We start from the raw sequence: 26365 nt of genomic DNA, 5'->3' as shown, positions 1-26365 counted from the left end.
ATAAAAAATAGCTCAATTTTAATCACATAGCCTAATATTACTGAACAAGGACAGAGAAGAGGCAAAAAGGCATTACCAATGAACATGTTATGGAATCAGAATGTTAAATCTGAAAAGGATTCAGGGGATTCAAGGGATGATATGAGATACTCAAGCCCTTAGAAGAGAATAATAAAGGGAGTGCATGAGGTGCTTTCAATTAAAAATAAAAAAAAAAATCACCTAAAGAAATATACGTTTACTCCAAGTAAGATTGTTTTAGCTAAAATTATACCAACTCACTGAAGGCTATCTCATACTAACCATAATGTAAAGATCAATTTATTTTTTTAAGTGGGAAAACCAATTTAATAAATAAAATTTCAGGGGGGGCACCTGGGTGCTTCAGTCAGTTTAACATCGGACTCCTGATTTCGGCTCAGGCTGTGATCTCAGGGTCGTGAGATCAAGCCCCACATCAGACTCCATGTTAGGCAGGAGCCTGCTTGGGGTTCTCGCTCTCCATCTGCCCCTTCCCCTCCCCTGCCATGCATGTACACATATTCTTTCCCACTGAAAACAAAACCAAACCAAACCATGCATACATACAATTTCAGGTTAAAATAACAAAACAAAAAAACATGGGGCTCAAGGGGTAAGAGAAAAAGAATATTAGGTCCTTAGTTTAAAAAAAATGTTGGGTATCACTTCTGTGCACTAAGTTTCACTTATGCTTGTATCCCGAGTAACTGACACAATACCTGGGATATAGTCATGTTCAATTAAAAAGCATTTGTTGACTCAAAAGAATGAACATGTTTATAGCGGGCCTAGAACTTGTTCAGGTCTATGTATTTGGTCATCATAGTGCCCTCTGCTTCATGCCATGAAACTGTGATAATTAAAGTGTCTTGTACATCAAGTAATTATTTCATCAAATAGAACATAGGGCTATATTACCCAGGCCTTCATATCTCAAAAAATATGTACGTTATCATAAAGAAGTATTTGAATTTTGCATTACTTAGAGACTTGTTCAATTGGTTTTATCTACTGTCATTCATAAGCAATCAAGAAGAAGGCATTACATGTTTAAGGAGTTAGACTTAAGGCTCGCTTCAATATTTTTTAAGCTTGCTTGCTTATTTATTTATTCTTTCCTTCATTTATGTAATCTCTACACCCAACAACGGGCTCAAATTCATTCGTTCGTTCATTTATTCATTCACTCATTTATTCATTCATTCATGTAATCTCTACACCCGACACGGGTCTCAAATTCACAACCCTGAGATCAATATTCTGACTGCACCAGTCAGGCGCTCTGGCTCACTACAATTCTTAGCAAGTGGAAAATATCTGAGTAGACAGTATCTGGAGGAGTTATGTAGACAGTAGCCAGTCCTATGGCATACAACAATCCAACGCCTTCTTAGAGCTGTATTCTCTTACTTTTCCCATAACTACATTGAGAATTTTTTTTACTATTCCAGGATCCCTCAAAATTCCAAAAAAGACTTTCCAGCTTCATTTAAACTGTTCCTCCTTTACTTTCAACATTAACCCTCTCCCCAGTTCATCTTTAAATATTTGTTTTCCTGTATTTTTCTAGGAACTCCCTAAAAAGGCTGGGTTACAAAATCTCAGTTCTCCAATAAGAAATAATTTCTAAACCACGGTGTCACCCCTGACAGCCAGAGCCTGCGTCTCAGTAGGCTCCCCTGCAAAATGGATATTATCCTCACTTTCAGGTTTGGTATGCAGATTGAGAGGTAACAAATAGAAGATGCTTTGGAAACCATAACTCATTATGCAGGATGTTGAACTCTAAACCAATTATCTCCTTAAGGCTTCAGAAATTTTTTAAAAATAAAAAAAAATTTTTAAAGGAAAGAAAATTTTAAAAAATCAATTTGTTTTTTCATTTCCAAATTTTTAAAGAAGATTCTTTTTTTTTTTTTTTTTTTTAACGAAAAGAGACACAGTGAGAGAGGGAACAGAAGCCGAGGAGTGGGAAAGGATGAAGCAGGCGTCCGCTGAGAAGGAAGCCCTACTCAGGGTTTGATCCCAGGACCCTGGGATGACAACCTGAGCCAAAGGCAGACCCCTAACGACTGAGCCATCCAGGTGCCTCTCCAAATTTGGTATTTTAAAATAAAATGAATGATACTCTAAAATAGAAGCTGTGGGGCGCCTGGGTGGCTCAGTGGGTTAAGCTGCTGCCTTCGGCTCAGGTCATGATCTCAGGGTCCTGGGATCGAGGCCCGCATCGGGCTCTCTGCTCAGCAGGGAGCTTGCTTCCCTCTCTCTCTTTCTCTGCCTGCCTCTCCGTCTGCTTGTGATCTCTCTCTGTCAAATAAATAAACAAAATCTTTAAAAAAAAAAAATAAAATAAAATAGAAGCTGTGACAAATTATAAAGTTTTACATGCAGTTTGGTGATAATGAAACAACTCTATTTGCAGATGGCAGAAAGTTATTATCCAGGATCAATAACCAAAGAATCATCTAAAAATGTTTCCCATATACCATTCCACTAACAAAATGAGACTGAGTATGAAAGCTGATGTTACATAAACATTAAATCCAAGCCAAAAGAATGAACCTAAAGAAGCATAATTTTAGGGGTGTCTGGGTGGCTCAGTGAGTTGAGTGTCTGCTTTCAGCTCAGGTCATGATCCCAAAGTCTTGGATCGAGCCCTGAGCCAGGCCCCCTACTCAGTGAGGAAGCTGCTTCTTTCTCTCCCTCTGCCCCTTTCCCCTGCTCATGCTCTCATGCACTCTCAAATAAATAAAATTTTTAAAAAACAAAACTAAATTTTAGCAAAACCTTCTCCAAATTAAATATATAGTTCAAATCATCTAAGAAAATATATTTAATTGAAATAAAATTGAATAAATTAAACATTGTCAAGACGTTTACTATTTTACTATTATTGTCACCTGGAAGAAAACAGCAGCTATGTATGTGTACTGGAGAGCAAGATTCTAATCCACTGTGTATCAAATTAGTAACAGATGAAGTCCACACGATATATACGAATAAATTCAGAATATCAAGTAGATTGAAACTGAAAAATCCCTGATTTCCTTCGTAGTCTCTGCTAAGAGTCCAGAGATCCTAGGTCATCCCTAGAATTTTTTTCTTTTTTTTTTTTTTACAGTAGTAAAAATCTATGATTCCATACAGTTTTAAAAGCAATTTTGTCTCTTCTTAGTTCCTATTTATCAAATACTGGTTCAGTAATGAATTTTTATATTTTCAATTATTTCTACTTCATTGGACTATTTTACTTACAAGGAATCATGATCACTATATACTCTATATTGCTCATTTTAAAAGTTTCTTGGAGGGGCACCTGAGTGGCGCAGCCCATGGGGGTCAGACTCTTGGTTTCTGGTAGATCATGATCTCAGCGTCCTGAGATCAAGCCCCCAGTCAGGTTCCATTCTTAGCGCCAAGTCGGCTAAGGATAAGACTATTAAGAAAAATAAACAGCATTACACTAATTCAGACCCAAAATCACTAATACATTTTAGATGAGTACAAGAACAAACTGTCTAACCTTGCTACTTGACTACTGTCAAACCTCACTACTTGCTATAGTGAAGGTAATTTTCTGAGAAGCCTATTTTATTCACATGGCCCAGAGCAAATTCTTTGGGGGAGCTTGTTCACAGTGTAATCTCCTGGGGCACCTGGGTGACTCAGTTGGTTAAGTATCTGATTCTTGATCTTAACTAAGATCTTGATCTCACAGTTTTAAGTTCAAGCCCTGTGTTGGCTCCACGCTGGGTGTGAGGCCTACTTAAAAAAATAAATACAAAATAAAACAACAACAACAACAAAAATGTAATTTCCTGAACCCTACTCCAGACCCACTGAGTTGTGCTGGTTGGGAACCTACATTTTTAACAAGCACCCAAGTGATTCTGCAGCTCATTAGAGTTTGAAACCATTAAGTTTAATGGAAAAAGTACTGGAGTAGAGGTCAAAAGACTTGTGCATTTACAAACACAGCTCTTAGCCTTAGCAGCTGACCCTGGATAAAGTTTCCCAACCTACTAAGTGGCATTATCTCCCACTTTACATATTGAGGAGGAAAATGAGACTGAATACAGGTATAAAACTTATATACCATCATGTTCAATTCCCTAGACCTCCAAATCTTTTTAAAATATGGTGTACTGAGGGTATAGCAAGGAAACACTGCTTACTAGTTACAGAGCTCAACTTCAAACCCAGGTCAAATTTCAAAAGCAATCATAAACTGGTAACCTAAAAAGTGAGTCAAATTTAGGTCTTCCATATGTTTTGTTTATCCCAAATTAAACTTTGAGCCAATATTTATCAAACAGGGAATTCACCCCCACCTCCCAAAAAGAAAGAAAGATCTAGACTTCTGGTTCCTTTTAAAAAATTCAGAAGTTCTGGGGTGCCTGGATGGGTCAGTCAATTGAGCTTCTGACTCCTGATTTTGGCTTGGGTCGTGATCTCTGCAATCGAGCCTCATGTGGGGCTCTGCCATCTATGGGGAGTCTGCTTGAGATCCTCTTTCTCCCCTGCCCAACATGTGTATGCACTCTCTCAATTGCTATAACAAATAAACCTTTTTTTAAAAAGGCACCTGGGTGGCTCAGAAGGTTAAGCGCCTGCCTTTAGCTCAGGTTATAATCCCAGGGTCCTAGGATCAAGCCCGACATTGGGTTCCCTGCTGTGCATGGGGCCTGCTTCTCCCTCTTCCTCTGCGGTGTTCTCACTCTCTCTCTCAAAATAAAATCTTTAAAAAACCTTAAAGTGCCAGCAGAGACAAATATAAAGTATGAGAAATAAAAAGGGATTGGGTGCTTGGGTGACTCAGTCATTAAGCAGCTGCCTTCGGCTCAGGTCATGATCCCAGGGTGCTGGGATAGAGCCCACAGTAGCAGGCTCCCAGCTCAGCGGAGAGCCTACTTCTCCCTCTGCCTGCTGCTTCCTCTACTTGTGCTCTCTCTGTCAAATAAATAAATAAAATCTTAAAAAAAGAGGGGGGGGGATGAAATTAGAATATAAGACAAAAGTTACAGTATTTCCCCCTGCTGGAGACCAATTACCAAACATCCCTAAAAACATGGCCAAACTTCTTATTACTTGATCTAGCCTTAGGTTTCTACTGACTGTACACAAATTTATGTTAATCATGAATAATATATATGACCACTTTAAGAGCCTTAAGAAAAAAAAAAAATCACATTCACAGCTATCTTCAATTTTTTGGCCAGAATAACTACCGTTACTTCAATTCTATAATACTTGCATTTCTCACCACCATCGTATCTTTCCAGAACAGAGATGTGAGCCACCACACAAACTTTAGGTACACTACAACATATTGATTAAAAGCATAGTTTTGGTACAAGTATTCTATCACTTATTTGCTATAAGGTCTCGGGCAAAAGCACTGCTCATAATGTCAATTTCCTCATCTAAAAAACAGGAATGATATCTACGTGAAAAAAGATTTAAATCAGATAATCCATTCACAAGCACTCACTGAACACTTAATAAATGCTAGTGGCTATTACAAAGGATTAACACTAAAGCCAGCGAACAAGAGCTTGCCAGTCAGACATGCATGAAGTAACTATATACGATGCTTCTTGGTTCATTTATCATCCTTCCTATCTTTGTCTTCTTTTCCATTTCAATTGCCACCACTCTATTCTAAGTCCTCATCAACTCATACCCAGACAACTTTCTAAACAGTCTTCCACTCATCTTCAGACATACTTCGATCATACTAGCATTTAACTTCTACCACAGATGTCCTGGCTGGTGTACTGGAAAGAACAAGAGATCATAAATCAGAGAATTTGGGACAAGGTTTCAGCACTATGACAAAGACATTCTGAAACCATAAACCTAACATTTCTCCACCTGTAAAATGGATTTTATTTTATTATTATTTTTAAAAGACTTTATTTATTTATTTGACAGACAGAGATCACAAGTGGGAAGAGAGGCAGGGAGAGAACGGGGGTGGGGAAGCAGGCTCCCTGCTAAGCAGAGAGCCAGATGCAGGGCCAAATCCCAGGACTCTGGGATCATGACCGGAGCCAAGGGCAGAGGCTTAACCCACTGAGCCACCCAGGCGCCCCCTAGTGTGTGGGTCCTGGTATAAATCTATTTCTTTTGGATGGCTACCCAGTTGTCCCAGCATCCTATAACGGCACATTTAATATCGGTTTCAGATGCCACTTGTATCATATAAAAAAGTCCTCGTATATATTTAGATCTATTTCTGGATCTTTTGTTTTCTTAAGATCTTTTTTTTTTTTTTAACGATTTTAACTTATTTATTCGACACAGCAAGGGAGAGAACACGAGCAGGGGGCAGGGAGGAAGAAGCAGGCCCCGCTGAGCAGGGAGCCCGATGCAGGGGTCGATGTAGGGCTCGATTCCAGGACCCTGAGATCACGACCTGAGCCGAAGGCTGACTAACCCACTGAGTCACCCATGTGTCCCTATAAAATGAATTTTAGATAAAATTATCTTTAACATCTTTTTGCTATGAAAGTCTCTCCTCTGATCAAAAACTGCCTTCGGCTTACAAAATAAAGCATTAAACTGGAGCAGTATTAAAGCCTTCTGCATTCAGTGTGGGTAGTTAAAAGCAGTTTTGAAATGTGGGGGGAAAAAAGGTTTGCATTCTGATACCCTTGTTTACTGGTTGCTTATTCTTGGGCAGCTTACTAAGCTTCTCTAAGTCTCAGTTTCTTCTGCAAAATGAGAAAAACAGCAATTATCTCACAGACTTGTTGTAAGAACTAAATATTTGTTAAGTGCTTAGCACACAGTAAACAGACAGTAAGTATCTGATTTGTGCCTATTCAAACCAATTTCCCATAACTGCCTTCTACTTATGGTTTCCAAACTGCTCTTGGAGACCTAGAACTCTACTTCAACCAAAAAAAACTGTGTCATCCACCAATTCCCACCCCACTTTTCATACATTAAGGTTCAACCTAAAAAAAAAAATATTTGGAGAGGTTCTTCTAAAAATAGTATGAAAGGTGTATGGGGAGATGAGGTAACTGGTGATGGGCACTAAGGAGGTCACGTGATATAATGAGCAACGGTGTTACATGCAACTGATAACTGAACTCTACCTCTGAAACTAATGATACACTTACTACATATTAATTAGCTGCATTTAAATAAAATAAATTATAAAGAAAAGAAAAATAAATGAAAACAGTATGAAAGTTCTATGGGCATTCCCTACTCCAGCCAGCCATGGAGTAAACACCTTGTATACATCAGTATCTCCTGTCTTTGGTAATATTCATTCCTCCCTCCTCAAGACTTCATTGTGTCATTCCTCCTTCTGAGGACTTACACCATTTACTGTAAGAATCCACCCCCTTAACTCCTAAAATGAATAGCAAACTCTATGAGTAAGGGCAGTATCTTATACTATGTATACTCTTTATAATGGTCTCTTGTACGAAGTAAATATTCAATAAATGTGCAAATAACTCCATGTAATTCTTCACCAATGTCTCCTTCAAAGTAATCCACCGTGATAAAATCCAATCTGCTTCTGTAACTAGTTCACTCTCTTTTCTTAGTTAAAAAAGCGGGCCGAGGGGGGGGAGTGGGGGGGGGCGCTGGCTGGCTCAGTCGGAAGAACACACGACTCTTGGTCTCAGGGTTGTGAGTTTAAGCCCCAGGTTAGGGGTAGAGATTACTTAACAAAATCTTTTTTTTTTTTTTTTTAAAGATTTTATTTATTTATTTGACAGAGAGAGATCACAAGTAGACGGAGAGGCAGGCAGAGAGAGAGAGAGGGAAGCAGGCTTCTTGCTGAGCAGAGAGCCCGATGTGGGACTCGATCCCAGGACCCTGAGATCATGACCTGAGCCGAAGGCAGCGGCCTAACCCACTGAGCCACCCAGGTGCCCCACTTAACAAAATCTTTTAAAAAGTAAATTAATATAATGAAAGTTTACCTAGATTCACTTTAAAAAAAAAAAAAGGGTACTAGAATGATAAAATAGCTTTCTGTATTAAACTGTTCCAAATTTTCATTTTAAAAACTTGCCACTTCTTTTCTAGTTATTTTGCCACAAACTTAACACATACTTAATGTCTTCTGATGTATCTTTTAAATGTGATGATCTCTATACATAGAAACAAGTAGTCCTATATGTCTATCCTCCCCCAACTACTCTTATTTCCAGTGACGAGCTTTTTCTGAGAAAAGGTATACATATAGGAACACTGATTTCAAAGTCATGCTTATACACGGCAGAGACTGAGTACCTATATGACTTTTCCAAAACTGTTCCTTCATTTATGAAACGATTATACTAATAATATTTCATTAAGTGGAACATACAAAACATTTAGATTGTAAATCAATGTTTGGCACATAATATGTTCCAAGCATAATTTCCTTTTCCCAAAAGAAAATAAATTTCACAGGGAAACTAATATAAAATGACAACAACTTAGATTTTACAAAGACTCCACTCACAAAATTTATCTATGTCATTATACTATTAAAGCTTATTGGGACGCCTGGCTGGCTCAGTCAGCAGAGCATACAACCCCTGATCCTGGGGTTGTGAGTTCGAGCCCTACGCTGAGTACAGAGATTGCTTAAAAATAAAATTAAAAAAAAAAAGGAAAGCTTATTTTTCTCAACCAAAGAATGATTTTTCTTAGAAAGTTAGTGAAGATCAACAATCTAGTTTAACAAAGAAGTCTATTATTTTTTCTTTTTTTTTTTGTTTTTTAAGGGAGGGGGTGGGGGTGTGTGGAGAATCTTAAGCAGAATCCATGCCCAGCACAGAGCCCAATGCTGTGTTTGATCTCACAGCCCTGAGATAATGACCTGAGCTGAAATCAAGAGTCAATGCTTAACTAAGTGATCCACTCAAGCACCCCAAGTCTAAAATGTAATAATACATATTTCTATTCTGTGCTATTGAATCCAAGTCTAGTTTTCCTTCAGTCATAAAATGTAGTAAGAACACTGTTATTACTAACTAATACAGACCCAACCCACCTATATTCACCATTTATTTGTTACCTGAAAATAGAACATGGATTGCAGGGGGGAAGAGACATATACATGAAAACAAAGAAACAACACACCCTACTTTACTACTCTGCTCTAATTCTGCCTACTCTTTTCCAAAATAATTTCCTCTATATACAGATTTTTAAAGTAAGCTCCATGCCCAGAGTGTAGCCCAACATGGAGCTTGAACTCACGACCCTGAGATCAAGACCTGAGCTGAGATCAAGGGTTGGATACTTACTAACTGAGCTACCTAGGTACCCCAACTTTTGTATTTCTAAATAGCAATGTAAGTAGGGGCGCCTGGGTGGCTTAGTCAGTTAAGCATCTGCCTTTGGCTTGGGTCATGATCCCAGGGTCCTGGGATGGAGTCCCACGTGGGGCTCTCTGCTCAGCGGGGAGTCTGCTTCTCCTCTCCCTCTGTCTGCTTCTCAGCCTGCTTGTGCTCTCTCATTCTGTCAAATAAATTTTTAAAAAAATCTTAAAATAAACGAAAAGCAATGTAAGTGTATCAGTTTTAAAAGGATACAATAAAAAGCAACTCAGTTTCCCTCAGAGTGTGCCTTTATAAGGATTTTTCTCTGCACAGTCAAGAAAATACAAACATAAATATACAGGTGTATCTCACAGGATGTACCTGTTTAAGGTTTCATACTGGAATGCTTCAGTTCATGGCTCTCAACACGATATATTCAGCCAAAGATTTTATATAGTAAAATGTTTACATTTCATTCTCAAAAATCTAATTTAGCATTTTTTTTAAAGATTTTATTTATTTATTTGACAGAGAGAGATCACAAGTAGGCAGAGAGGCAGGCAGAGAGAGAGGAGGAAGCAGGCTCCCCGCGGAGCAGAAAGCCCCATATGGGGCTCGATCCCAGGACCCTGGGATCATGACCTGAGCTGAAGGCAGAGGCTTTAACCCACTGAGCCACCCAGGCGCCCCTAATTTAGCATTTTTAAGAAAAAGGTATGTGAGTAATCTAGAACTACATTTCACATACACTAGAATTTTGGAAAAGCTTAAGTATCAACAAAAGGGACAGACATGTTACTATACAACCATATTAATTACTTGGCAATAAAGAAGAAATGTTTAAGCCCTTTATATCCTAGCAATTAAAAAATTTTAATATTTATATATATTTTTATATTTATTTTTAAATAATATTTTTATATATTTATTTGTCAAAGAGAGCACAAGCAGGAGGAACAACAGGCAGAGGGAGAAGCAGGCAGGATTCAATCTCAAGACTCTGGGATCATGACCTGAGCCAAAGGCAGATGCTTAATCAACTGAGCTGCTTAACCGAATGAGCTACCCAGGTACCCCCTGGCAATGTTTTTTTTAAATTCACAAATAGACAGCTGTATTTTGAAAACTGCCTGGGGGCTTGGGAATTAACAAATAACTCATTTTAAATAACGGTGAACAGGTACCTAAATAAGGTTTTCACATGGGTAGGTGGTCTGATTCTGGAGAACAAAATACTGATTTTAAGCAGGAGATATATATAAATGTGTGTGTGTGTGTGTGTGTCTATGTATGTAATTACCATAAATGGTAGTTTAATATATACCACACATTGTTCTGTACATTGTTTTCTACTTAATGTACCTTGGAAATTGTTCTACATATACCAAATACACACTAAGCTACTTCCATCCCTTTAAAGCAGCATGGTTTCCCTTTATACAATTTTAGTATTCTATTTCTTCAAATCCAAAATGCCATTAACCACAAACACAATATTCTATATGCCTGAAAGAAATTTAACAGCTGCCAATTATAATTATAATGCCACTAATAAGATGCAATTAATTTTACCTTTATTAAAAATATGAAAAAAATGTCTTGGAATCAATGATATGTGGTGGACTGTTTCCAATCTTTCATTATCACAAAACAACATGACATAATAACCTTGATGAAACATTATTTTGTGCATTTCAAAGAGTAAGTGAAGAACAGAAAATCAGGATTGCTGACCTCAAGAATACATGCATTTTATTTTAAAAGATTTATATATTTGAGCGGTGAGTAGAGGGAGACAGAGAACCCCAAGCGGACTTCCCGCTGAGGGTGGAGCCCAACACAGGCCTGGATCTCATGACCCCAAGATCACAACCCGAGCTAAAATCAAGAGCCAGACATCCAATTGACTGAGCCATCCAGGTGCCTCAGGATACGTGCATTTTAATCTTTAAGTAATTCAGATTGTTCTCTACAGTGGTTTACCAATTTATTCTTACTATGATGTAAATCCCTGTTTTCCCAAATTATGACCAGGGAAATTTTTTTTAACCTTTCCAATGCAGAAGTGAAAAATTGTATCTGTGGTTACTAAAATGCATATTTCTCTTATGAAAAGAACAGACTATTTTCATACACTTAAAGATCATTTGCGAGGCACCTAGGTGGCTCAGTTGTTGAAGTCTGCCTTTGGCTTGGGTCATGATCCCAGGGTTCTGGGATTGAGCCCCACCTTGGGCTCACTGCTCTGTGGGGAGAGTGCTTCTCCCTCTCCCACTCCCCCGCTTGTGTTCTCTTTCGATGTGTCTCTCTTTGTCAAATGAATAAATAAAATCTTTAAAAAAAAAAAAAAAAGATCATTTGCATTACTCTTCTATAAACAACATTTATATCATCTCTTTAGGCTATAAGTCTTTCATGCAACACATAAATACAAGAAGGAAACTTGTCCTTTGTGTATAATGAGATATTGCAAATATTTTCCCCATTTGTTATTTGTTTTTTCTTTTGTTTTATTTACAATGAAATATAGTAAAATGTATCCTTTTTTTTTTTTTAAAGATTTTATTTATTTATTTGACAGAGAGATCACAAGCAGGCAGAGAGGCAGGCAGAGAGAGAGGAGGAAGCAGGCTCCCTGCTGAGCAGAGAGCCCGATGCGGGGCTCGATCCCAGGACTCTGAGATCATGACCTTAGCCAAAGGCAGCGGCCCAACCCACTAAGCCACCCAGGAGCCCCTAAAATGTATCCTTTTTTAATAGCTTCTGGGTTTGGGGGTAAACTTAGAAAAGAAGAGGTCTAGGGGTAGCTGGGTGGCTCAGTGGGTTAAAGCCTCTGCCTTCGGCTCAGGTCATGATCCCAGGGTGCTGGGATCGAGCCCCGCATCGGGCTCTCTGCTCAGCAGGGAGCCTGCTTCCTCCTCTCTCTCTCTGCTTGCCTCTCTGCCTACTTGTAATGTCTGTCAAATAAATAAAATAAAATCTTTAAAAAAAGAAAAGAAGAGGTCTACATCCATACCACCTTGAACATGCCCAATCTCATCTAAACTTAAAAATGTTCTCATTCTAAGACAACTGTCATATGAGCTCTCTGATATGAGGAATTTGAGAAGTAGGGTGGGGGGGTTATAGGGGGTAGGGAGGGAAAAAATGAAACAAGATGGGATCAGGAGGGAGACAAACCATAAGAGACTCAATCTCAGGAAACAAACTGAGGGTTGTTGGAGGGTGGGGAGCGGAGGGATAGAGTGGCTGGGTTATGGACACTGGGGAGAGTATGTGCTATGGTGAGTACTGTGAATTGTTTAAGACTTATGATTCACAAACCAGTACCCCTGAAGCAAATAATACCTTATGTGGATTTTTAAAAAATCCTTATTCCAACATTATTAAGGAAACTCTATGCCCAATGTGGGGCTTGAACTCATGACCTTAAGATCAAGAGTCGCATGTGCTACCGACTGAGCCAACCAGGTGCTCCTTCAACATTATTTTTATTTGTTTTTTCAAGATTTTATTTATTTTATTTGTCAGAGAGAGAGACAGAGAGACAGCACAAGCAGGGAGAGTGGCAGGCAGAGTGAGAAGCAGACTCCCCACTGAGCAAGGAGCCTGATGCAGGACTCGACACCAGGACCCTAGGATCATGATCCAAGCCAAAGGCAGCCACTAAACCAAATGAGCCACCCAGGCATGACTCCAACATTATTTTTAAAATAATAATTACTGGGGTGCCTATGTGGCTCGGTCGATTAAATGTCTGTCTTCGGGGGCGCCTGGGTGGCTCAGTCGGTTAAGCGTCTGCCTTCGGCTCCAGTCATGATCCCAGGGTCCTGGGATAGAGCCCCACATCGGGCTCTCTGCTCAGCAGGGAGCCTGCTTCCCCTTCCCTCTCTCTGCCTCTCTGCTACTTGTGATCTCTGTCTCTCTCTGTTAAATAAATAAATACATACATACATACATACATACATACAGAAAGAAAGAAAGAAAGAAAGAAAGAAAGAAAGAAAGAAAGAAGTCTGTCTTCGGCTTGCATCATGATCCCAGGGTCCTAGGATGGAGTCCCACATCGGGCTCCCAGCTCAGCAGGGAGTCTATTTCTTCCTCTCCCTCTGCCCCTCCCTCTCTACTTGTGCTCTCTCTCAAATAAAATCTTTAAAAGTAAATAAAGTAAAATAATTATCCCAGTGCACACCCTAATGATCTTATTATTTTTTTTAACATTTAAATATTTTATCCATCTTGAATATACGTCAGGGTAAGGCAACACAGTGAGGATCCAACTTTTTTTTTCTGGGTGGCTCACCAGTTTTCCCAATGTCACTGTTAAGTGATTGAGGCTCTTCTTAGATTGTGCAAATTAGGCTCAGAAGCGGCAATAACTAATGATCTCAGAATTAGTGAAACAGACACCAAAATAAGGGGTTCACAGACCCTAAAATGCACAGAGCACTAAAAATACATATCCGGGAGTAAATTATCTAGCACATACGGAGGACATTATAGCTACTATACTGTAAATTCTGGGAAATACAGACTAGCAAGACAGTGTTTCTCTACTTTTTTTTTTTTAAGATTTTATTTATTTATTTGGTAAAGTGAGTATGGGCAGGGGGAGCAGCAAAGGGAGAGTGAGAAGCAGGCTCCCTGCTGAACAGGGGGCCTCATGTAAGGCTAAATTCCAGTACCCCGGGATCATGACCTGAGCTGAAGGCAGACACTTAACCAACTGAGCCTCCCAGGTGCCCCTCCTTTTTTTTTTTTTTTTTAATTACATTTAGGTTTCTGATTAAGACCTAAAGATGGGGGGCACCTGGCTGGCTCAGTCAGTGAGTGTGCAACTCTTGATCTCAGGTTGTGAGTTCAAGCCCCACAACGGGCGTACAGGTTACTTCAAGTCGGTAAGAAAAAGAACCTACAGATGGATTATCTCCAATTCAATTCGAACATCTAAATCTACACAGCAGGGGTGTTAACAGCAATCAGCATCTACATGGCATTTTATAGTTTTTATAAAGGGAGTTCATAATTTATATTAATTTACTTCACCCCGTAACTGAATAAATGAGCAAAGGTTTTATTGGACTGAAATTTACTGGACTTAAAAAATAACTCCGTGGGACGCCTGGGTGGCACAGTTGGTTAAGCAGCTGCCTTCGGCTCAGGTCATGATCCCAGCGTCCTGGGATCGAGTCCCACATCGGGCTCCTTGCTCGGCGGAGAGCCTGCTTCTCCCTCTGCCTCTGCCTGCCATTCTGTCTGCCTGTGTTCGCTCTCTCTCCCTCTCTCTCTGACAAATAAATAAAAATCTTTAAAACAACAACAACAACAACAACAACAACAAAAAAAAAAAAACTCCGTGATGGTAACTTGTCCCTTTACTTAAAGTAAGAGGCAGAGCCAAACTCAAACCTAGATCTTGTATTTCGAAATGCTGCTCACAGTGCCTTCACATCCTACACCAAGTACTTTTACACAAAACTAAACAAGATTCCTTACACTCAATGAACTTGGAGTCAATTACATATTCAGACTGATCACATACTTAATTCTAAGCATGAAAAGAGTACATAAAAATATAAAACTCAAGAAACCTTCAAAGATCTACAATAGTTTAAAAGAGCAAGACTGGGGGAACAGGAACAATTTCTTACCTACTTTGTCCCTTGCTTATGCTCTTTATAGCCAGTATAGCTAGAATGCATTATTATCTCAGTAATTATGCATTGATTGTCTGTTACTGATTGAACCTTCTAGACAGGGTGAGCTATGAAACAATATCAGACCCCATCCATTTTTCCCAGGGGCTGAACTTTTGCTTGTGATTTAAAAACAAAAAAACAAAAAACACCAAATCATCAAAAAGCACCCAGACAATGCAACAAAGGGAGTTTAGGTACCCCACGTCTGGTCTGGGCTACACCTACTGACTACACATTTCACAGCAAAATAAAGATTTGAGCTGCATTCTATTCCATTTCATTTTTTTTAAAGACTTTTATTTATTTGACAGAGAGAGAGAGATCACAAGTAGGCAGAGATACCATTTATCTTGCATCACGCTAACTTTTTTTTTTAACAGCCTCGAGAAAATCTTTTTGTGATAGATTTTCTTTGAGAAAATTAATCTTGCTTCCTCTTGGCCTTAAGATTTTTTTTAAAGATTTTATTTATTTATTTGACAGAGATCTCAAATAGCTAAAGAGGCAGGCAGAGAGAGAGGGAAAAGCAGGCTCCCCGTTGAGCAGAGAGCCTGATGCAGGGCTTGATCCCAGGACCCTGAGATCATGACCTGAGCTGAAGGCAGAGGCTTAACCGACTGAGCCACCCAGGCACCCCTCCATTCCATTTTAAACCTTCCAGAAGGTTATAAAACAATTTCAAGAAACAAATCTAGTCCAACTGCCACAAAATATAACTATCATTCACTCATTGTTGCTTTATTCCAAATTAAATACATCCTCTGCCTCTACAATAAACAACTGTCCATAAGAAATTGTCTTTTCTCTGTGTTGTTCCCTTCAGACACCTTGTCAACATATCTTTTCTACAAGTCGTTTTTTTATTTATTTATTTTTAAAGATTTTATCCATTTATTTGACAGAGAGAAATCCCAAGTAGGCAGAGAGGCAGGCAGAGAGAGAGGAGGAAGCAGGCTCCCTGCTGAGCAGAAAGCCCGATGCGGGGCTCGAACCCAGGACCTGGGATCATGACCTGAGCCGAAGGCAGCGGCTTAACCCACTGAGCCACCCAGGCGCCCCTACAAGTCGTTTTTTTAAATACTAGCAATCACTTATCTGCCACACACAATGAAAGTTCTTCTTTTAAACTTCTGAACTATCTTAATACTAAGGGAGAAAAAAAGTGGTAAGAATTAAGGAAATTTGAGTACAAAAATAAACCCAATTTATAAAGTACAAATCTCTACCATGCCACAGATAATCTCATTCCAGAGTCAGCATACCCTATTCCCCAATCTATCCAGTGACAAGATATTTGCACTGTAACCTCCAAGGATGACACTCTTTGTAAAAACCTTGGATGAATAATAAATAATTTTTTTTTTTTTAAGATTTATTTATTTGAGAGAGAGAGAGAAAAGGAGAGGGGTGGAGGGGCGGGGAAGAGGGAGAAGCAGACTCCCCGCTGAGCCGGGAACTAGACTAGGGTTCCATCCTAGGACCATGATATCATGACCCAAGCCGAGGGCAGACACTTAACCAACTGAGTGAGCCACCCAGGCACCTCTCGTAGAAATAATTTTTAAATGTTAACAAAATATCCTGAAGAGATCAGGTTTAAATTTTAGTGGATGGCTTTTTTTTTTTTTTTTAAGATTTTATTTATTTGACAGAGAGAGGATCATAAGTAGAGAGGCAGGCAGAGAGAGAGGGAGAAGCAGGCTCCCCGCTGAGCAGAGAGCCCAATGGGGGACTTAATCCCAGGACCCTGAGATCATGACCTGAGCCAAAAGCAGAGGCTTAACCCACTGAGCCACCCAGGCGCCCCGTGGATGGCTATGTAAAAGATGTTAGAGCCCTAAAATCAAATAAAAAGGAGAACTGACAGAATTTACAGAGCGATGAGCCCAGAAATTACATACTATGAAATACTAAAAAGGCATTATCATTTTCACTAGATCGACTAGATAACCATTTTTTTTTTTTTAAAGATTTTGTTTATTTGACAGAGATCACAAGCAGGCAGAGAGGCAGCCAGAGAGAGAGGGGGAAGCAGGCTCCCCGCTGAGCAGAGAGCCCAATGCAGGGCTCGATCCCAGGACCCTGAGACCACGATCTGAGCTGAAGGCAGAGGCATAACCCACTGAGCCACCCAGGCGCCCCGGATAACCATTTTCTTCAATGGTTATCTGTAGTAAAGGTTTGGTACAATGAAAAAAAATCTGTCATATTACATGCCATAAATGTGGCCACATTCTAGGTTAGATCATGTGGTTATTACAGAGACAACTATGCAAGAGAAGTATGCACACTGCTCAACCTGACACTAAAAAAATAAAGATCCATTTACAAGACCATTAAACTCAGCCTTTAACATTGGTAATACAATAAGATTCCCTTCTTCTCTAGGGTAAAGGTACAGTACCAGCCATTCAAAACAGATGGGCTTTGCACAATAATTGTGAATTTAGTGAACACTACTGATGGTAGTGTTAAAATGTTTAAGTCACGTTTAAGATGAGGGGTGCCTGGGTGGCAAATTCATGATCTCAGCTGCCTGGGATCCAGCCTCCATTGGGCTCCCTGCTAGGCAGGGAGTCTGCTTCTCCCTCTCCCTGCTCTTATGCTCTTGCTCACTCACATGCTCTCTCTCTCCCTCTCAGATAAATAAATAAAATCTTTTAAAAACATAAAAATAATAAAATGGTTAAGATGGAAAAAGAAGGTTAAGATGGTAATTTTACATTATGTGCATTTTACCACAATTAAAAAGAAAAAAAAGATATGGACTTCAAATTCCCTTTGTAATTTAGATGAATAAGGGACTCAAGATTAATTAAATGTTTACTATATGCCTGCAACCATGAAGATGGGAGTTAAAATATGAATAAAAACTCTTTTCAAGGAGCTCAAAGCTCAAAACACAACCAAAATTCTACAGTTTTGTTTGTTTGTTTTTTAGTACTCATTTATTTACTTGATAGAGAGAGCCAGAGAGCACAAACACGGGGACTGGCAGAGGGAGAAGGAGAAGCAGGCTCCCCATTGAGCAGGGAGCCCGAAGCAGGCTGATCCCAGGATCCTGGGACCATGATGCAAGCGAAGGCAGACACTCAACCGACTAAACCACCCAGGTGCCCCTACAGTATTCTTAAGGTAAAAATTAAATTTTTCTATCACTGAAAAACAAGTGAGTATTCAATTATCTTCCTTTTCTTAAATTCACTTTCTCTTACTCTTTCTTTTCCTCTGCTAGGTGTAAAGTCTCTAATGCTTACAAATGAAAAATTTTGGGATTCAAACAGATTTGCTCTTAACTGCATTTTTTGTACCAACTCATTTTGAACTCACTGAGAAAACAAGTTTAATGGTAATCAAATCTTTCTATCTCCCCCCCAAAACAGATTACTGCTTAGTAATAAATACTAATTTTATTTTATTTTTTAATTTATTTGACAGAGATCACAAGTAGGCAGAGAGGCAGGCAGAGGGAGAGAGAGGAGAAAGCAGGCTCCCCGCTGAGCAGAGAGCCCAATGCGGGGCTCGATCCCAGGACTCTGGGATCATGACCTGAGCGGAAGGCAGAGGCTTTAACCCACTGAGCCACCCAGGCGCCCCAATAAATACTAATTTTAATAGAACTACTATGATTATAATTTAAAAACCAAAGGTTTTAGTGGGCACGTGGGTAGCTCAGTCAGCTGAGTGTCCAACTCTTGGTTTCAGCTCAGGTCATGATCTCAGGGTCGTGAAATCGAGCCCCTCATCAGGCTCCACACTCAGTACGGAGTCTGCTTGTCCCTCTCCCTCTGCTCCTCCCTCCCACCCCCGCTCTCTCTCAAAAAAAAAAATAAAATCTTAAAAAAAAAAAAGCAAAGGTTTTAGAGACTAGAACATTCCACTTTATGCCCTATCCTGTGCCCTTAACACACACAACTGAGTTGATTAGACTTCCTAAACTGTAAAAATCTATTTCCAAAACTCAAAGAATTAGTCAATAAAAGTACACCTCTCCCCAAAGATCCCTTTATACAATGAGACCCCTCCCCACGACCAGAAGTAGTAGTGCAATGATTCCCATCATTTCTGAAGTAGTGTTCACATCCGCGAAGAATAAACAGTAGCTCATGAACATGAAGGAGTTAAAAAAGTGAACAGAGTTGGTTTCCAACTAACAAGTACTCAGAAGCAGAAATGTCAGTATTTTGTTTTTATCCAAATGATTACTATAGTTAAAAGAAAAATAAATTCAATGGAAATTTTAAGTCATATATTTTCCAGAGCCTGATCTGAACCTGAGAAATTGACCTCTGCTCAGAGAGTCTTAGGAAACAACTTCTGCTTCCATTTTTTGTTTCATGTGGGTTAATTCTTCTCTCTACTACTATGTGGATTCTGACTGCAGAGAAAAAGAACCATGGGCAATCATCAGCTTCAGGAAGAATTTGGAAAGGCAAAAATTAAATTCTGCTGTTGAATGGCTCCTTTTATAATACTGAAGCTACAATACAACATCGCTAAATGACACAAAGAAAGCACACTCTGAGACAGTGTGTTTTACTCCACCCACCCATCACCCATCACCCCCACCAAAAAAATTTAAAACCAGTCCAGCCGTACATACACAATGTTTGACCTGAAAGTATTCATGACACAGCAGTTTACTCTTGCAAACTATTAGCATAATAGTAACTTAAAATACAGTTATAGGAAAAATACAGACTGTTCTAGGGGAGAAAAGGCAGGGGGAAAAAGCCCAAACACTTAAGAAAAAAAAAAAAAAAGAAAGAAAATCAATATATTCAAGCATAAGATCAAATCAAAAACACTGTTTTTTCTTTCTTTCTTTTTGTACATTTAAAAAACTTACCCTGAAGAGATTTTCCCAATCCCTGGCCCAGCTTCCACCCATGTTTCTGGAGTAAGCGATGTCCAATATTATCCTGACAGACAGAACAGAGAGACAAACCAAAAATATTCCAATAATATATTCTTCCCTTCCTAGTGACATTTAAACAGGTGATGAGCAAGAGATAATTCTACATATTGCATGCAAAAAGATGCTAATAATAGGGTAAATGTGCCCAATAAAGGGGGCATTAATGTAAAAAGAAATGCTGGCCAATATTTTATATGGGAAGAACATAGGGGTAAGGGTCCTTTCTGATGGTGTGCTGGGCAACTTTTGTACATAACACTTCAAAAAGGAGAAAAAAGGGAAGGGAAAAGGGGAAGAATACATTTATGAAGTTTAAAACTAACATTAAAAAGCATAAAATCAAGGTACTTATACAATCATATCCACCACCTAGACAGCACCACTTTAAGATTTTTTTTTTTTTTTTAAAGAAAATCTACACTCTGTTTAGTTATTTTGTTTATGTGTCAGGCTTTCATGATACAAAGTAAGTTGTAAGTGTAAGACTGCCCCACCACTAGAAATGAAAACACAATCAGAGCAAAATCCAGGCTAGACTTGATTGGTTTTTTTATTATATATATATATATATATATAAAATATATAAATATTTAACTAGCATGCAGCCAATATTAAACTGAAAAAACAGTGAGGTTAGTAAAACAAGAAATTAAATTGATTAAACAGAAAAATAAAATGAGCTCAAGCACAGACTGAGTGATGCATTTCAACATGTAATCTAACAAAAATGCTAAAATGTTAGAATGAAACAGGCCTAGCAATAAGTTAACAGTAAAGAACCATTAGTGCATGTAGGGGGGAAAAAATCAATATACATAATGTCTCATCTTCCTAGGAGCACATCAGAAAAGGTATTTTAATGTAAACTGTATGAAAAGACACCAGAAACAACAATTAATGTCAGCTTCTGTGTAAGGGTTCAAGATCTTAGACACCTCTGCATACCTTTGTCCCGTTTGCTTTTTACAAATATTGTGAAGTATGGAGACAAAATTAATATAACCATTAACTACGTCAGCTAAAATGCTCCTAAACTCATGGGAACATTTTCAAATAACAAACACAAAGGGTTCTCTATGCATTAAAATGTAATTTATAGTACTAACCTGGTATCACCATTTAAAAATAATCTATTTCCTAAAAAAAAAAAAAACACAAAAAAACAAAAAACCCAACAACAAAAAATATACACACACACAAAAAGAAAATAATCTATTTCCTGAATCCATCTAAAAAGTTAAAGCCACAAATTACTGATTTAAAATCAAACATCTCCTGTTAAAACTGTTTTTTATCTTCTAGCTCCATATTCATTGATAAAATGGTTTTTAGAATTATAGAAGAAAAAAATTATTTTACTGTTATTTTTCTTTTCAGATGGTAAATTAGAAGAGGACGATTAAGCCTCCCCTATGTTCTATTTTAAAGTTGGGGGCTGTGGGGACAGTTTCCTTCCACAAGTTTATGACATGCAAACTGCAAACAGGAAAACTTGGCTGAGCAACTGATTACTTCAATGATCAGGCGGGGGGGGTGAGGGGGGAGTGAAGATCTCCGTACTTTTTTAAAAACAAAAAAGGAGGCAAACAATAATGGAAAATCTGTTTCAAAAAAAAAAAAAAAGACGAAGAAAATTTGTTTCTAAAACAAGATACTCTTGTTTTAAACATATAGATACAATATCAATATGGTACACAAAAGGTCACTAGAAATTACTTTTTGCCAGGAACTAAAAGAATTTGAAAATGCCATGGTTATGTATAAACCCAGTTGATGACTTCCACATTACTAGAATTAAAAAACCTAAAAAATAATTAAAGTCTTAATACAAGTAGTGTTAGCAGAAAATGAAGAGGTCTTTATTATCCTACCATAAATATAAACTTACCTGTACATAAAATCCTTACTTTCTATCATAACTCCTACAAGTAAGTAACTATGGAAAGGACAAGGATAGCAGAATGACTCTAAGATTATGTAGTTGACTAAATTGTTGTTTAATCTTTTAATCAGCTACTTTTATAACTATAATTTTACAACTATACTTGGCACAGAGATTTAGGATATTAAACCATGCTGACAAAAATTGCTGCCCTCTTTTTTAAGAAAACTCAATCTTTGGCTAAGTGGAGATGAGACATTATGCTGACTGTGTTATATTATGAATGCACTAAAATAAACAGACAGATGAAGCAGTATGCTATTTCCAAAAGCAGTGCAAGTGGAGTGAAAGCATTTCCATACGAACCTGGCTTTAAAAACTGGGCTGTCAAAAGAACAGTTAAATGTAACACAAAGTAAGAAACTGTCCAATCACTAATGGTCGTTTTTTTTTTTGTCTTGTTTTCAATTCACTGCTTGCAATTAATTTATTTATTAAAGAAGAGTGAAAGCATAAGTAAATTCACGAGTCAAGACCAGCTGAGAGATTCAAGAGCAGCGTGTTGTGACTGACAACAGTGAAAGGAAAAGCAAATGTTAAAGGGAGAGGAAGAAAAAAGAAAACTTTAGGGATTATACACATTAGCACCACTTTTACAAAACCACTCAAGATGGCTGTCACCTCAAAAAAAAAAAAAAAAAGCTATTGATACAAAATGATAGTGGCATTTCTCAAACTTTAGGTGAAAACTGTTCTTTAATTAAATTTATATTCCTAATTATTAACAAGGAACAGAATGTCAGGGTCTATATTAAAATTACCATGCCACTCACTCTATGTCCTTATGGTTACAACAAAAGGCAACAGAAACAATAGACATATCTCTCCCAGAACCTCTTCCCCTTACCAACCTCCTAGATTAAGTGAATGACTAATACAGAAAATCTGGACCTTTCCTATCATTCCAGACTACCTGCTTTTGGAGGAAAAAAGGCAGCTCTGTGACTCTGCAGAAAGGGCTAGTATTCAGTATGGTCCCTTTTCCTACCAAAAAAAGAAAAGAAGTTTTATAAACACTTGTCAAAAATCCAATAGGCTTAGGGATAATGGATAACACAAGGAAGACACACCAAAATACCTCATAACAAAGTAGAACAAAGCAGACTTGCCTATCTCTGAAAAGACCAAAATGTTCACTGAACATTCACAGTGAAAGAACAAGGAACTCACTCATAAGCCTGTGAAAATAGTAATCTCCTATCTCTATCTGGAGTTGTGATTTTGCTAATTATTCCCATGGATTATTATTTATGACAATAAATTGGAGTAAGTGATTTAAAGCTCAAACAGGTAACCTAGACATAACAAGGGCAATGAGCACTAAATTTACCTCTAAGTAATAGCATTTTACTATTTCAGTCACTTTAGTAGTGACTAAAAAATCTTTTAAAAATAAAAAAATTTAAAAAAACAAAAAAATCTTTGTGTTTGATTTTAAAATAAAATACATAATTTGAGGTTTAATTATAATGTCATAGAACCAAAAATAAGTAACAGAATTCTTTTTCTTTTATAACACTGTCTGGTTTATAACTGACAAAGGGGCATGACAGTAACAGGCTGTTTTAAATTAAATGCACATGGAAGAACTGCAGGACAATTCCACCCACCTACCCACCTACCTACCTATTTAAGTAAACTGTGCCCCCAATGTGGGGCTCAAGCTTATGACCCCAAGATCAAGAGTTGCATGTTCTATGAACTGAGCCAGCCAGGCACATCAAGGCAAATACTCATTCTAAATTAACTGATAAAGCAACTGACCTTTGCCCAAGAGAGGCAGGCAAAAAACTGGGTTCCACTTAATTCACAGAGTTACCACAAGCTATTTGTTACTCTCTGTGCTCAAGACCAAAATGGTGGCAGTGTGGCTTTTTCTTTGGTTAGGCATGAATTTCTTAATTCTGGTTAAACCATGAAACTGAACTGAAAACCCAAACTTTTTACACCTACTACCTCAGTTGGCCTTTTTTCTTTTCTATTTCTAAAGTTAAATCTATAACTAAAATGCTATATTTTTACTCTTTGTTCCCTTCTATGATATGTGTAAGAAAGGAAAATATAATTTTTAAATGGGAACATCTCTGAAAGCAAGAAATGTAAGTTATTATAAACTATCAACATCAACACAATACCAGAAAAAACAAAAACAACAAAAAACCTCATTATTATTTCAGCCATTCCTCAATACTTGTATTATTATCAAGCAGAAAATTTTCCCAAGAAATTTTCTCTGCTCCATAAACTATATTCCATCATAATAACAATGACCATTTTGGCAACAGCACCACCAATCTGTAAAATGGGGACCCTGCCAAAACACAGATAAAAATTTATTTTATTTCAAGAGTCTGATTCCAGTTTTTATAGCAGGAAACAGAATATCATGTCTCAAGAGAAAACTATACTACAATTATGTCAGTAACTGGATGAGTATTAACTCCACACTCAATTTTCTTTTAGTTGACAGCCACATTCAATTTACACCATTTAGACCATTTTCAAGTGACAAAAATGGTAAGTCTCTTGAGTGGATTGTAAGCTTTGCTGATTGTGTATTGAAAGACTCTATAAGCAAAAACCAAATGCTACTAGGTGAACCCATGCAAACAACAAGTTGTAAAAATTCCCGAAACTAAAAAATCTATAGCTCACTACAGATGACACAATGAAGACTAGAGAGAAAAGCCATATAGTAATGCTACACCATTCAGCTCCAAGAAGCACATTATTTATAGTGCAGTCCACATATGGTCACTGCTAAATGTCAAATCAGCAGTCTTATAGTTACAGTTTGGAACTAGTGGAGTCCACAGATCTAAACAGATATGCAACATGACAAAACTCAATTATACATGTACATCTAAATCCCTACATGAGCAAAGTAAACATCAGCAACTGGAGTTTGAAAACTCAATTAATTTTTTAGAACAGCTCAGTCAACCTAAGAACTATAAAGACGGGATTTTTATCAGGTAAAACAAAGACCAACTAATGGCTGATGATAGTTTTACTTCCAAGAGCAACTGTGACAATTTTACTATGATGCAGGTATTTTGCCTTCTGTATAGCTTATAATCATGCCCCCATCTCATTTCTCATTGTCGATGACAAAGGTAATGAAAAACCATTATATCCTAAATCACACCAACCAGTTCTTGGAACTATGTGGAATTCTAGACTGAGCTATAGCTTTAGATTAAGTTTTGTTTTCTAAGTAGTTTATCTTTCTTAAGAATGTAGAGCGTATAATTATAATGGGTGGGACTTAAAAAAAATCATTAAGCAAGAACTTAAAATTCAAATCCTAAGAAGTTTTTTTGTAATAAAGGTAAAACATTAATACTTTCCATTTTCTCTAATCAAGTTGTCTGGCAATTCTTTCATAATTTTCTTAGAACAAAGTTTTATTCCTAACCAAAAATTTCACTGAAAGATATCTGGTTGGTTGAAATAAAGTAGGGGAAATAAAACTTTTTAACAAAAATTATGAAATACTTTATAAATGCTGGATTTTGAGGTGTTTCCCACACTTCCTGATTGAAAGGAAATACCTGTATCATCTAACAAATCTGGACTTTGGAAGTTTACTAAAAGCATAATGCATTACTGAGTCTTTGTATTGCATTCCCCATCTTGCCAGTTTGCAACAAATTTACCCTATTACCAATGGAAAAGACCTTCATCCTATACTCACAATAACCCTTCACACAGGCATATTTCTTGGCACAAACCTGTGCAGAGACTTCCACGGTTACCAGCTGCTGCAGATTACCTTTGTTTTAAAAAAAAAAAAATGACTAGACCTTTAGCTCCTGCAATGATCTGTAGACTCCCAAGCTGCGTATTTCCAGCCACTTTTGAGTCGCATGCTGTAGCAAAACAGGCAGCACCTCTCAACAGATATTGCTGCAGAGAAAGACTTTGATTCAGCGGAGACTCTGTACGTGAGACCAATGCCATTTCCCCTAAGAACAAGAGTTGAATATAGCCAACCAGCCACATAACTAAAACACACTTATTTAGTGGGCATTCCTTAGGTGATAGGGCACTTTCTTTTGGGGGGGGGGGGTGGGAGGAGAAGAGAGGAATTGATACCACACTACCAACTTTCATGCCAATTGTTTTAGCAAAAGTTTCTTTAAAACCTTCCCTTAATCAATTTGTTCCCCAGTGATTTGGTCAAAGAAATAAAATCCCTCTTTGTTGTGTGTCCCTACTTCCATCTAACACAACGCAGACTAGGAAGCTCCTCCTCCTACTATCTAAACTACCACATCAATAATATTTATTTATTTGTTTCAGGAGTAAATTTTCATTAGAAATATACTTTATCAATATACAGCTCTGAACACTTATTCATTTTTTAAAAATTAAATATCCAGTTGAGTACTATAACATTCATTATTTTAAGTGAAGATAATACGGCTCAAAAAAGAGAGCACTCCACTCCTACTCTTTGAGATTACTCAACAATGATGACTCAGTCAGACTGTCTTCTGAT

General features: G+C 37.8%; 1 protein-coding gene across 1 annotated transcript in view; it reads right to left on the bottom strand.

The window, feature by feature from the left end:
• GPATCH8 (G-patch domain containing 8) overlaps window positions 1-26365 on the bottom strand; it is a 105719-nt gene that overhangs the window by 54434 nt on the left and 24920 nt on the right. Inside the window, 1 exon segment of the mRNA XM_047706535.1 lies at window positions 19851-19923. Coding sequence (XP_047562491.1) covers window positions 19851-19923 — 73 coding nt within the window.

The sequence above is a fragment of the Lutra lutra genome, chromosome 16 (genome assembly GCF_902655055.1).
Source record: "Lutra lutra chromosome 16, mLutLut1.2, whole genome shotgun sequence".
Taxonomy (NCBI): Eukaryota; Metazoa; Chordata; class Mammalia; order Carnivora; family Mustelidae; genus Lutra; species Lutra lutra.
The sequence above is the reverse complement of the archived record's forward strand: the minus strand, read 5'-3'. Positions and strand labels throughout refer to the sequence as shown.